At 41.9% G+C, this 14552-nt stretch overlaps 1 protein-coding gene across 2 annotated transcripts in view; it reads right to left on the minus strand.

The window, feature by feature from the left end:
- Positions 1 to 14117, minus strand: part of OTULIN (OTU deubiquitinase with linear linkage specificity) — a 99694-nt gene extending 85577 nt beyond the window's left edge. For both annotated transcript variants that reach the window (XM_073630861.1, XM_073630860.1), the window contains exons 1-3: positions 13962 to 14117; positions 5295 to 5459; positions 2667 to 2888 (exon numbers count right to left, since the gene is read on the minus strand). In XM_073630861.1, coding sequence (XP_073486962.1) covers positions 2667 to 2888; positions 5295 to 5459; positions 13962 to 14044 — 470 coding nt within the window. In that variant the 5' untranslated portion in view covers positions 14045 to 14117. The remainder of the gene's footprint in view (positions 1 to 2666; positions 2889 to 5294; positions 5460 to 13961) is intronic.
- Between the last annotated feature and the right edge of the window lie 435 nt (positions 14118 to 14552).

A 14552-nucleotide genomic window follows, 5' to 3' on the forward strand; every position in this document is an offset into this window, starting at 1 on the left:
ACCATGACTGAGCACCAGTCATTCCTTTACATTTACAACATTCATTCTTTTACAACAAGCCAGTCTGCATACATTTTACATGCTCTTTGGAAGATTATTAGTGTAAAACCATTCACAATACAAACACCCAACAAATATGCATTGTCACAATATGTGAATGGAATCGATACCCAAGTGGTAATGACATGCATCCCTATGTAATAGAGATGGCATCATCAAGAACATTCTAATTCCATCTGAACAATGACACCAAGGCCAACACACACTGCTTGTCAAAAGTTTATACTGTAGTTTTAATATTTCGGATTATGGTGTTTTAAATCTAATTCATATAAGCAATCCTTCTGCAAAACAAATGCTACACATATTACACTTAAAAACAATTCAGTGCTATCCAAGAATGTTATGCTAACAACGCCCAATCTTTCATTATGGTGCTTTGATCTACTCTGTAAATTCACTCTGTCTATATTATTAATCGGCCCTACCCATTACACAAATCATCATGACTCACAAAATAGGACATTCATTTTCCTCATTAACATAAAACTTCAAGCCAATATTTTCAATATCAACTAATACATAAAAGTTTTTATTCGGGGAAAAAAAAAAAATATTCAAGCATCTTTTAAAAAAAAAAAAAGAACCTAGTGTAAGAACCTACAAATTAATTAAAGTAGAATGGGACACAGACTATCCATCTGTGTCCCATTGGGGAGAATTGCCTTCCCTTCTTGTCCCATAGACAAAACAGGAAGTGAAAGGAAATCCCTGCAAATTAAGGTAATTCCTTGGGGACTCCCAGGTCACCAGAACTAGTGTATCCATTGGAAGATTTCTCCTCTATTACTTTTCTGGGAGCAACCAACAATTTGGGATTTACTTTTAAACGATAAAAGTAAACAGGAGGCATAAAGAGGGTGAATCTCCCTAAGACCTCTTGCACACTGTAGCTTGAAAAATCTCAGTACAGCAAGTTTTTTTTTAACTGATCTAAAATCCAGCCTAAAGAAGAAAAATCTGCTTTCCCAGTCAGTAGTTTGTGTGAATACGCGCATAAATATTTCAACTTTTCATAGTTTTTGTTATAAAGGAAAGTATTGTACGCACCTATGAGCATACGCGCAAATATATGTAAACACAAATACCTTTAAATTTATGTCCCGAAATGCTAAAGCTCAAATATCAGTACTGTGTGCAAGAGGTCGTAGGCTCGGTTCACACTAGGGGCGGCACGACTTGCAGGTCGCCTCACCGAGGCAACCTGCACACGACATCCACGGCGACTTGCAAAACGACTTCTGTATAGAAGTCTATGCAAGTCGCCTCAAGTCACCCCAAAAGAAGTACAGGAACCTTTTTCTAAGTCGGAGCGACTTGCGTCGCTCCTATTAGAACGGTTCCATTGAACCATAGAATGGGAGGCGACTTGTCAGGCGACTAGGTCGCCTGACAAGTCGCCCCTGTGTGAACCGGCACTAAGGCTCCATTCACACTTAGGCGATAACAGGCGAAATCGCTGCGATTCTGCCTGCGATTCCAAATTGTGGCAAAATGGGGGGCATGCTTGCGATGCCATTGCATCTTAATGGTACCCCAACCGTGATTCGATTTTGCCATGATAAACCGCAACGCAGTCGCCCAGAAGAAGCGTCAATCTTTGCGCGTTACGATTTATCGCAGGACAAACGCGTCAAATTCTGCCTGCCTATGTGTGAATGGAGCCCAACAGGGGCACAGACAGCAATTAAAACCCAACAGGTGTTCTAATTAATTTATGCTCTATCCAAAGTAAAAATAAAAGAAACGTTTTGCCTTTAGTTATACTTTAAGCCTCTCAAATCTCTTGTAAACCTTTACCCAGCAGAACTCACACTGAAGGAGGGCTACCTCCCACCTCTGTGTATTATATTTTATATGTATTAAAAACTTAATACATAAAATGTATGCTTTAAAAAAAGAAGAACTCAGGCTGGGAGTGGAAAATACAGCACATTAAGCCAGCTGGGCTTCTCTGCAGAGCATAGGAAGACAGGAAGCATGGCATGACAACAGAGTAGAACAGAGTTATGTGCTGCTGAGACTAAGGATATGCTGTCTGACAGGGACTGAACAGGAAAAATAAATACTTTGGCAGGTAAAATATGTATTCAAGAATATAACATGTAATTACTATATTATTATTATTGGTTGGTTAATATATTGGTTTTACATCTAGCAATTAGATTTACATCTAGTGTGAGCTATTATGTACGCGGGGCTTCTGCACAAGGTAAGATACTTGGAAGAACTACAAAAAAAATAGGCGGGCATTGAGAAAGGTGGGTAGTGCCCCATTGAAAAGTTGGATACATTACAAGGGTTTAAGTTGCAGCTGACTGTGGCTCCTTTCAAAACCTGCGAGTGCCTCTATTCATCTATATAGAGGGGGTGTGGAGAGAGGAGAAAAGAGATATGTTTTATACACACAAAAAACGTCTTCCCAGGAAATTATAGGCTGCTATACTAGCAAGAGTGGGGCAACTTCACTAGTAGTGAGATGTCTTGTAACAAGTTTATATGGATGTAATGGTCAATAATCCACTAACCATTGGCCATATTGTGTATGCGTGTTATTTTTTAAAATTTTTTATAGTGGACAAAAGCAAGCTAGGAAAACGCTTTACCCATCGATCAGGAGAGGCTGGGGTTCTGTAAGCATTCTGGACCTCTTGCAGCAGTCAGAAATGATCATCATATCTGCATTTTCATCAACTAAGGGCGACGTTATGCTTGATAACCTTTTTTCAGCAACATCCACAACAGCAGTATTCTGGGGATCACAGGTAATCATTTGTGGATGCTGGTAAGTGCAAGCCTCTCCAGAGTCAAGATTCTGAGATTTTCCTCTAAAATTAAAAAAAAAAAAAAAATATCACATTACATGCCCATTACACAGAGAACCTGTAGAAAGATTACATCTGATTAGCTAATACAGATTACTACACACCACAGTAAGCATGTACTACTCTGACATATAAAGCCAGGGTGTCACCCCTTTAATACATGCCTCCAACTCCTACACACAAGAAGTTGTGAAAGAACTTGAATTGCAAGATGCAGGCAAAACCTTGTTTCAGTCAAATACAATAGCGTGTAGCTTTACTTAATCCAGGGCTTGACAAATTTGCATTGAAACTAGGAGCCAGCTAAAAAAAAGTTAAGAGCCAAATTTTTTTTTTTTAAGTAACAAAGCTTACGAGTGGAACATGGAACATGCTCCCAAAAGGTAAACTTATCCTTTAACAATTTCACAGTCACATCAGTTTTTTTTAAACTTTAAAAAAATCATTTTAGGCCTGAAGATTACATAAAACCCCCACAAATGATATATTTTCTGAAAGTAGGCACCCTAGAGAATAAAATAGAGGTAGTACCAATTTTTTGAAGTCACTTGATATTACCGCAAACATCTAGGAAACAGTAAATGTTAGTAAAAAACATATTAAAAGTAAAATTTTAGGAGGCACAAAAACGCAAAAAAAATTACCCAATTTTTTTGTAAGATATAAAAGCCGAGGTTGTACCCAGTAAAAAGATACCCAACATGTCAAACCTTAAATCTGCATGCGCTCATGAAATGGTGACGAACTTCAGTAGCCTATATCTTCCATAGGTGACGCTAGTGTTCGGAAGGAGGCATGGTGTTAGAATTATTGCTCTCATTCCGGTGTGCGTGGTGATATGAAACATATATCGCAATCAACGTTTTTAGGTATAGGCCTCCCGCCGCATTCATTTGCCCGTTTGTGTGTGCGCGTATATGTGTGGGTGAGGGGGCGGGATTTTATGTGCTTGGGTGTAACTTAAATTTTTTACAATTAAGAAAAAAAACTTTTTTTTTATTTTCTCCATGGAGAACAAAAAGTCCCCTACGAGATGATTCTTTAGCTGACAGGTTCTCTTTAATGAGACATGCAAGGTTTAAAAGACCCTGCATGTTTCCCATGTGCTCCGCAGAATGTAATGCAAATCGCACTGCATTACATTCTTTCCCGGCTGTCAACGGGGACCCAGAAATGACATCACACGTCACTTACATGTTAACAACAAGAAGGGGAAGAGAGCTTTCTTCCCTCTACCCAGCGGCACCAGCTGCACCTGCAGATGGGCAAGCAGAGCACAGGATACATAGCAAGGTGGGGTGGGGTGGGGGTGGGGGGGGGGGGGTGCAGCATTCGGCAGCCCAATTGCCGGGACGAAATTTCTTGTCGTCATTGTGACCTGGCGCCTGGGGTTTGTCCAGCCCTGACTTAAAGGGGTTGTAAAGGTTCGTGTTTTTTCACCTTAATGCATCCTATGCATTAAGGTGAAAAAACACCTGGCAAATGACTGCCCCCCCAGCCCCCCTGTTTACTTACCTGAGCCTGCTGTGCGTGTCCCCCGTCGTGAATTTGCCAACAGGCAAATTGGAACTCTTAGGAATAAAAATATAATGATATTGCAGTGGCTAAGTGATTAGCACTGCTGCCTAGCAGCACTAGGGTCACTGGTTTGTATCCCAACCATGGCACTACCTGACTGGCATTTGCATATTCTTCCTGTGTGGGTTTCCTCTGGGTACTCCGGTTTCCTCCCACACTCCAAACACATACTAGTAGATTAATTGGCCCTAGTATGTGTAGGACTGCGAGTTAGGGATAATAGACTGTAAGCTCCTACAGTGCTATACAAGTACCTGTAATAAATAAAATAAATATTAAAATAGAGCTCCAGTCAAAATGGAGTGGGAAGGGTGAGAACCCATCTAATTTATTTTTTACTGCGGTTTGTGGAGAACCATGCCACTGTCACCAGGACAGAAATGACAACTGTCAAAGGTGGGATTTTCCACTCATTTCTTGTTGTGTCTCTTGAACAGGAAGTAAAAAGAAGAGGGAAACTGAAAAAAAAAAAAAGTAAAAACCTTACGGATATTCTAATTTCTTCTCAATCGAACGCCAAAAAAAGATTTGGCTGGTGTTCTGCTTTAACTTGATACACAGTAATTTGGAGGGAAAGAAAAAAAAAATAGGATCAACTTCAGCCCTAAATGCTCAATAAAGCAGTGCATGTATTCTTAATCAGATTTATTTAAAAATCTATCTGATGATAGTAATCAGTATTTTTTAGTGTCCCACACATCTGCATTGAATTGTACACGTGTGTCACATACAACAAACATAATGCAAGACACGTTAATTACAGGTAAAAACCATTTCCATTATGTAGCCAAAGCTGTCACAATTTTCATGAATCCCAAACGATAGACTCACCCATATTCTATATCAGGTCTTCTGTTATTTGCAGAGACGATGGTGTTTGTTTCTTTAAACAATGATACATCTACAGCACAGTTGAGAAATTCAGGTTCTAGCTGTTGTGTACTTTCAGGTGTACATTCTACTTCCTCTTTCGATGTCACATCTGCATCTTGCTTGCTGTGGTGGAAATGGAAACATTTACTATTACACTGTGACATAAAATCTGCACACATATTTCAGGGGAAGGCTGAGTATGAGTGGGGATTCGTAAAAGCTTCCAGATTTACACACTACTCATAATCATGGTAAGGCAGACTTATTGTGTAACCTTAAAGGGAATGGTATTCTTTTAAACTGTCTTAGGAGATTTGAGATATACAGCATATATACACCCACACATAGAGTATCTAAAACTGAGTACACCCCTCACATTTTTGTAAATATTTTATTATATCTTTTCATGTGACAACACTGAAGAAATGACACTTTGCTACAATGTAAAGTAGTGAGTGTACAGCTTGTATAACAGTGTAAATTTGCTGTTTCCCCAAAATAACTCAACACACAGTCAATGTCTAAACTGCTGGCAACAAAAGTGAGTACACCCCTAAGTGAAAATGCCCAAATTGGGCACAATTAGCCATTTTCCCTCCCCTCTGTCATGTGACTCGTTAGTGTTACAAGGTCTCAGGTGTGAATGTCCCCTCAAAATAACTCAACACACAACCATTAATGTCTAAAGTGAGTACACCCCTAAGTGAAAATGTCCAAATTGGGCCCAAAGTGTCAATATTTTATGTGGCCACCATTATTTTCCAGCACTGCCTTAACCCTCTTGGGCATGGAGTTCACCAGAGCTTCACAGGTTGCCACTGGAGTCCTCTTCCACTCCTCCATGATGACATCACGGAGCTGGTGAATGTTAGAGACCTTGTGCTCCTCCACCTTCCATTTGAGGATGCCCCACAGATGCTCAATAGGGTTTAGGTCTGGAGACCTGCTTGGCCAGTGCATCACCTTTACCCTCAGCTTCTTTAGTAAGGCAGTGATCATCGTGGAGGTGTGTTTGGGGTCATTATCATGTTGGAATACTGCCCTGCGGCCCAGTCTCCAAAGGGAGGGGATCATGCTCTGCTTCAGTATTTCACAGTACATATTGGCATTCATGGTTCCCTCAATGAACTGTAGCTCCCCAGTGCCGACAGCACTCATGCAGCCCCAGACCATGACACCCCCACCACCATGCTTGACTGTAGACAAAACACACTTCTCTTTGTACTCCTCATCTGGTTGCCGCCATACACGTATGACAGCATCTGAACCAAATACGTTTATCTTGGTCTCATCAGACCACAGGACATGGTCCCAGTAAACATAGTCCTTAATCTGCTTGTCTTTAGCTGTTTGGGGGCTTTCTTGTGCATCATCTTTAGAAGAGGCTTCCTTCTGTGATGACAGCCATGCAGACCAATTTGATGCAATGTGCGGCGTATAGTCTGAGCACTGACAGGGTGATCCCCCACCCCTTCAACCTCTGCAGCAATGCTGGCAGCACTCATACGTCTATTTCACAAAGATAACCTCTGCATATGACTCTGAGCATGTGCACTTAACTTCTTTGGTCGACCATGGCGAGGCCTGTTCTGAGTGGAACCTGTTCTGTTCAACCGCTGTATGGTCTTGGCCACCGTGCTGCAGCTCAGTTTCATGGTCTTGGCAAACTTCTTTTAGGCTATGTAGAGCAACATTTTTTTTAGATACTCAGAGAATTCTTTCGCATGAGGTGCCACGTTGAACTTCCAGTGACCAGTATGAGAGTAAGAGCCGGTTCACACAGGGGCGACTTGTCAGGCGACCTAGCCACCTGACAAGTCGCCTCCCGTTCTGTACAATGGAACCGTTCTAATAGGAGCGACGCAAGTCGCTCCGACTTAGAAAAAGGTTCCTGTACTACTTTGGGGGCGACTTGCATAGACTTCTATACAGAAGTCGTTTTGCAAGTCGCCGTGGAAGTCGTGTGCAGATCGCCTCGGTGAGGCGACCTGCAAGTCTTGCTGCCCCTGTTTGAACCGGGGCTAAGAGAGCAATAACACCAAATTTAACACACCTGTTCCCCACTCACACCTGAGACCTTGAAACACTAACGAGTGTTAACCCCCTTCCCTGCCAGTGTCATTTTTACATTGATCAGTGCATTTTTATGGCAATGATCAATGTAATAATGTCTCTGGACACCAAAAAGTGTAATTTGGGGTCAGATTTGTCCGCCATAATGTCGCAGTCCCGCTAAAAATCACCGATCACCGACATTACTAGTAAAAACAAAAAAAAGTCCCTAAATCTATCCCATAGTTTGTAGACGCTATAACTTTTGCGCAAACCAATCAATATATGCCTACTGCAATTTTTGTTTTACCAAAAATATGTAGAAGAATATATAACGGCCTAAACTGATGAAGAAATTTGTTTTTTTTATATTTTTTTTGGCCATGTATTATAGCAAAAGTTAAAAAAAAAAAAAATAAATTGTCGCTACTTGTTTGTTTATAGCGCAAGAGATAAAAATCGCAGAGGTAAACAATTACCACCAAAAGAAAGCTTTATTTGTGGGGTAAAAAAGAACGTCAATTTTGTTTGGGTACAGCATCGCCTGACCACGCAATTTTTAGTTAAAGCGACGCAGTGCCATATCGCAAAAAAATGGCCTGGTCAAAATACTTCGGGGCCTTAAGTAGTTAAACTGCTGGATGGTCTTGGCCACTGTGCTGCAGCTCAGTTTCAGGGTCTTGGTAATCTTCTTATAGCCTAGGCCATCTTTATGTAGAGCAACAATTCTTTTTTCAGATCATCAGATTATACAAGCTGTAAACTCACTACTTTAAATTGTAGCAAAAGTGTCATTTCTTCAGTGTTGTCACATGAAAAGATATAATTTTTACAAAAATGTGAGGAATGTACTCACTTTTGTGAGATACTGTATATACATATTACACACACGACCCAGATTCCAAAAATGTTGAGACTATGTATATCTCCATAGGCACATAATGCAATGATTTGAAAATCTCATAAACCCATATTTTATTCACAGAAAAAAAAAAAAAGAAGAAAAAACATATCAAATGTTTTAAACTGAGAAGATGTACCATTTGAAGAAAAAAATAAGGTCATTTTGTAATTGATGGCAGCAACACATCTTAAAAAAAAAAAAGTTGGGACAGGGTAACAACAACCTAAACAAAATAAGTCGTACTAACAAGGAAGAGCTGGAAGAATGTTCTGCAACTAATTTGATTAATTGGCAACAGGTCAATAAGATGATTGGGTATAAAAAAAGCATCTTTGAGAGTCAGCGTCTCAGAAGTAAAGATCGGCAGAGGTTCACCAATCTGTGAAAAGCTAAGTCTTTAAATTGACAAACAATTTCAGAACAATGTAAAACTGCAAAGACTTTAAATATATCATCATCTACAGTACATATCAAAAGATTCAGAGAATCTGGAGAAATCTCAGCACACGTCCAGAGGTCTTTTTCAGGGAAGGTGTATATTTCAGCAGAACAATGCTAAACTGCATACTGCATCTATGACAACAGCATGGCTTCGTAGTAGAAGAGCCTGGGTGCTTAATTGGCCTGCCTGCTGTCCAGACCTTTCACCAATTGAAAATAGTTGATGCATCTTGAAATGATAAATACAACAAAGACCCAGGACTGTTGAGCAGTTAGAATCCTATAACAGGCAAGGATGGGACAACATTACTCTCCCACAACTCTAAAAACTGGTTTCGTCATTTCCCAGACTTTTACAGAATGACCTTATTTTTTTTTCTTCAAATGCTACATTTTCTCAGTTTAAACATTTGATATGTTTTCTATTTGCTATTGTGGATAAAATATGGGATGTAGATGTTACACAGCATCCCAACTTTTTGAAACCGGGGGCTTAATATTTATATATAGCTGCAAACTGTAGAAATCTTTTCCCCACTGCCACCGGGGTCTTTCCACAAGGCGGGCCTTCCGGCACTGCAGGGGTTACATGAGCCGCTGCAAGTGTAAAAATGTTGCCCACCCTTCCATCTGCCTCCTCCATTCATAAAACTTGTAGTATTTCTCTCCTAGAATGCACAATGTTCCATGTTTGGAGGTGGCAAATCTTGCCATTCATCTGTTCATTCCATTTTCACAGAACGCTTTGCATTCTGGGTAAGAATACTACCAGTTCTATGAATGGAGGAGGCAGGCGGAAGGAGATGGAAACTTCTTTTACTTCCTGTTGTCTCTCTAAAACAGGAAATGGCAGAAAAATCTCTCACACAGACAACAAAAATAATCTGTTAGAGTTGTTGACTCTTTACTGCAATCAAAATCCAAAAAAAAAAAAAAAAAGGTTCTAAGTATACACACCATTGAATTAGTGAAGCCCATAGCCATGTTATCTATTCTGCCTAGGATAGTAAATAATAAATGTAGCCTCGGTTCACACTGGGACGACTTGTCAGGCCATGTAGTCGCCTGACAAGCAGCGTCACGTTCTCTGCAATGGAACCGTTCTAATCGGAGGGACGCAAGTCGCTCCGACTTAGAAAAAGGTTCCTGTACAACCTTGGGGGCGACTTGCATTGACTTCTATACAGAAGTTGTTTTGCAAGTCACCGCTGAGTCGTGTCCTGGGTCGCCTGAGGCAGTCGCGCTGTAAGTCGTGCTGCCTCAGTGTGAACCGACCCGTAGCGCTATGGGTAAAATTATAAATATAAAGTGAAAAATCTCTAAAATAAATAAATCCTACATATAAATAGTCCATAAAATGAAAAAATTAAGAAATAAAACATGAAAAACTCTTCTTGTAATCAGTGTATCCACACAATTCCACCACAGTGATTGTTCGTCCTCAAAAGGAGTGCACACCACCACCAGTAAAAATGCGCGCTCACCTCCCAGATGAGTCAAAACTCATATGCAGATGTCCCCACAAGCTCTTTGCTCTCACTTCCTCTTCCCAATCAATGGTGGGTAATCCAGATGGCTCTTTTCTTAATGGTAACTCAGCTCATTAATATCCAAAGAAACGGATCATCTCCCAGCTTGGCTCAAGATTCCATGAGTTCAGGACATGTAAATATTAAGTATAGAGACCATAGTGTTCTCCGTATACAAATTTATTCAAAGCCCCCAAATAGACAAGTAGATCTACTGAGGAAGGCCTCTGATTGGCCGATACGCGTCTAGAAGGGAGGAGCTGATAGTCACGTCCAGTCAGGCACTGTGTATGTGGACATGGTGGTGCTACTCTGGAGGTTTTTATGTGATTTTAAAGTTTTTATTTTGTAAGTGCAACTTGTGTATTTGGGGGCTTTGAATAAATTTGTATACGGAGAACACTATGGTCTCTATACTTATTATTTACATGTCCTGAACTCATGGAATCTTGAGCCAAGCTGGGAGGTGATTAATTTCTTTGGATATTAATGAGCTGAGTTACCATTAAGAAAAGAGCCATCTGGATTACTCACCATTGATTGAGAAGAGGAAGTGAGAGCAAAGAGCTCGTGGGGAGATCCGCATATGAGTTTTGACTCATCTGGGAGGTGAGCGCGCATTTTTACTGGTGGTGGTGTGCACTCCTTTTGAGGATGAACAATCACTGTGGTGGAATTGTGTGGATACACTGATTACAAGAAGAGTTTTTCATGTTTTATTTCTTCATTTTTTGGGCTATTCATTTATATGTAGGATTTATTTATTTTAGAGATTTGCACTTTATATTTATAATTTTACACATAGCGCTACATTTATTTATTTACTATCCATTTTGATATTAGTGTGGTGTACCACATGGAATGTTTAGCAGCTGTGCACGTTTATTATTAGGTTATCTTATTTAAACATCACAATATTTGTTACTTGTGGCGCTGATTGTTTAATTTTATAATCTATTCTGCCTAGACTCCCTGGCTTGGGAGCCGCAGTGTTTCTTCCTCATGGAATGTAACAGGTAGATTTTTACTCAGAGCTATAATCTGATAACACTGACGCGTTTTCCACTGATTTATGTCAGTGTGAATTTTAAGGATAGGTCCACTTTAATGATACTGTCAAACAACAAGATGGATTGTAATATATGGCTGATGCACTGTACATTAGCTTAATGTTAGAGAAGGAGCCAAGACTGTATGCGATTATACTAAGACACTGAACTCTAAAGCATTACCACAAATTGGTATGGAAGCTGAATGTTCTTTAGTATGGATGAGCTCCGGCATGTTCGCACCCCCCACGTGCAGAGCCCGGCAGGAAGACGGCACGGCGTGCCGCTAATCACAGGCAGTGAGACATTTCCCGATCTCTGCAGCCGCACATCAGGTAAACGCCTCATTGCCTGTGATTAGCGCAGCGCCGTGCCGACTTCCTGGCGGGCTCTGCATGTGGAGTGTGTGAACACGCCGCAGCTCATCCTTAGTCTTTAGCCGTATAAAATGTATGTTTTGTGTCAGTTTTCAGATTTTTAGTTTCATGTTAGTTTGCACAAAATGTAAAGTGTTAGAAACTGCTCTTATCTATGCCGCACCATCAGTGACTGACATACATAGCCATTATGATCTATTATATGAGGCACTGCTCCTTACAGGCAAAGGGGACAACAAGATTGTCACATGGCATTATTAACAAATGAAATCAACCTAAGATAATCCAACCTGGATAAGGTTAGAGCCTCTGTCATGTCTTTAAAGTGGTGTTTAGTTGGGAAGATTTCCCTTCACTTCCTGCCAGGATTTCATGGGGGGAAACAGATAAAATGCCATTTTTAGTGAATTAGAGAAGGGTTTCAACTTCCGACAATGTTTTTATTGTTAGGTCTTTGCGTGCTGTGACAACTGCACCATTTTGGCATAGGTGTCATCAACAGTGAGGGAAATTCTCCCCAATGTGGTCACAGGAGGAAACCTGTTAGAGGTTTTAACCCGGGTGTCAGCCACTGGTCAAGTGCAGCCTTATGATCAAGACCCCATTGCACCACCAGCTACTAACCCTGCCCACTGATTTTCATACCACATAAGAGTAATAAGCACTGCAGAGCGGAGGGAAGTCCTAGACTCCTCCTTGGGTCTAAAGTGTCATAGGGCATGGGGGGGGGTGTTTCCTTCACTCTGCCAGGTGGCACAGCATCTGAGGCCAAGCAAGTATATTTTACTATAGTTGTGCTGTAGGCAATTTTAGTTTATGGGGGGGGGGGGGGGGGGGGGTAGATGTTTGTACTGGAAGGGGGATATTTCTGCATGTAGGAGGGGATGTGTGTTATGTACTAGTCTACTCACTTCTACACTCTGCGATATGTATTGCTGTCCCCAGCACTCTAAATTATGTACAACTGACTCCCGCAATTTGCTTTACTTACTACTGACCCCTGCACTTTAAATTATGTACACGACTGCTGCAATCTGCTTTCTACTGACCCATGCACTCTCTTACTTAGTCCTGGACCCTGTACTATGTGTTACTGGCCACTGACCCCTGCACCCAGTGTTACTTGCTCCTGAACTGTGTTTTTTTGCTATTGATCCCTGCACTACTTTTGCACTCTGAAACAGATGTTTACTACTTGCTGCACTGTATTACATACTACTGCCCCTGCATTCAGTGTGTTGTGCATGCACACTGCATTACGTAAGACTGACACCTGCACACTGTGTTATGTAATGCTGACCCCTACACGCTGCAGTACTTACTCCTGGCTAGAGATGGGCTTGGGCGTGTTTGAAATCCCATGTTCCCGATTCCGCAGGAAGCAGACACTGCACAGAGCTAACTACAGGCAGTGAGACATTTCTCTGTTTGCAGCTTCATAGATCTGGAAATGTCTCACTGCTTGTGATTATCCGTGTGCAGTGTTGGTTTCCTGGTGGGATCGAGGCACGTGGGATTTCGAACACGCCCGAGCCATCTCTACTCCAGACGCCCTAGCACTTTGTGGTGCTCACTCCAGAGCCCCTAGCACTCTGTGGTGCTCACTCCAGAGCCCCTAGCACTCTGTGGTACTTACTCCTGAACCCTGCCTTACTAACCACCCTGTATGTATACCTGCGCTCTGTGTTACTTACTCCTGGCCCCTGAAATCTGCCGTTACTATTGAGCCCCCCCCCCCCACTCTGCATTACCTGTGCCGCTATTACTGACCTCTGCGTTGTTTGTGCAGTTACTACTAACCCCTGCACTATGCGTTATGTACTACTAATCCCTGTACTCTAAATGTTATTTACTCCTGCACTCTGCGTTAATTACCCCTGACCCCTACACTCTGCATGACTCTGGCACTGAACCTTCCTCCCTTATTATGGCCTTGCTAGGTTGCACTGCACCCTGGTGATTCTTACCCTTTCCCATGGTGATCAGGTAGAGCTCCACCCCCCCAGGGTTGCCTGGATCTAGGCTGTAATGAGGATCAGACAATCCCCAGCACACAGCTCTGTTGTAGCTGTGATCACACTGGGAGAGGTGTGGGGATACACAAAGCCTGCTCTGATCACTGCAGATTCGTCCTCAGCGCCTGGCTACAATCACAGCCCGATAGAACGATGAGGGGGTCACTCTGGAGGGGCACACAGTACAGGACACAGATGGCACGACAACATGTCCACGTAAAGCCACGTCTATCGCAGTAACCTAGTTCCATGCAATACCTGCAGACATGCGATCCCTCACTGGAAGCACGGATCTCCGTACCGGAAGTTCTGTAACTCTCCGGTACACTTCCCCGGTCCATCAGCTTGTCCAGGCTGTCACTGGGAACCAATCACTGCCACTCTTGCCGGTAACCAATCACTGCGCCAGGTACCGTAGGCGTGTCCAATCACTAACGACTTCTCATTCTAACGCTCTGTGACCCAGAGATGCGAGGTGATTGGCTGGTCGTGATGTGGGACCGGAAATACATTGCTAGGTGCGCTGGCTGGTAGTTCTGCCTGATTCAGGGAATGTGAGTGTTCTAAAGGGTAGCACGGAGTGGATTAATGAGTGCATTGTGTAATTACTGTGTGTGACAATTGCTTGTAATGCTAAAAAAACTATTGCAGGGATAGGCAAGCACCCTGGCTGTGATGAAACTACAAATCCCATAATGCCTCTCCTACTGGGCGTCATACCTGTGGTTATCAGAGTCTTGCAATGCTTCATGGGATTTGTAGTTTCGCTGCAGTGCTGAATTTGCTCACCTCTGACTCATTGAACTTTCTTTTTGCATGTTTTTATTTTCTCCATCTAAGGATACATGG

Source organism: Aquarana catesbeiana, linkage group LG05 (assembly GCF_042186555.1).
Source record: "Aquarana catesbeiana isolate 2022-GZ linkage group LG05, ASM4218655v1, whole genome shotgun sequence".
In the NCBI taxonomy this organism is placed as follows: Eukaryota; Metazoa; Chordata; class Amphibia; order Anura; family Ranidae; genus Aquarana; species Aquarana catesbeiana.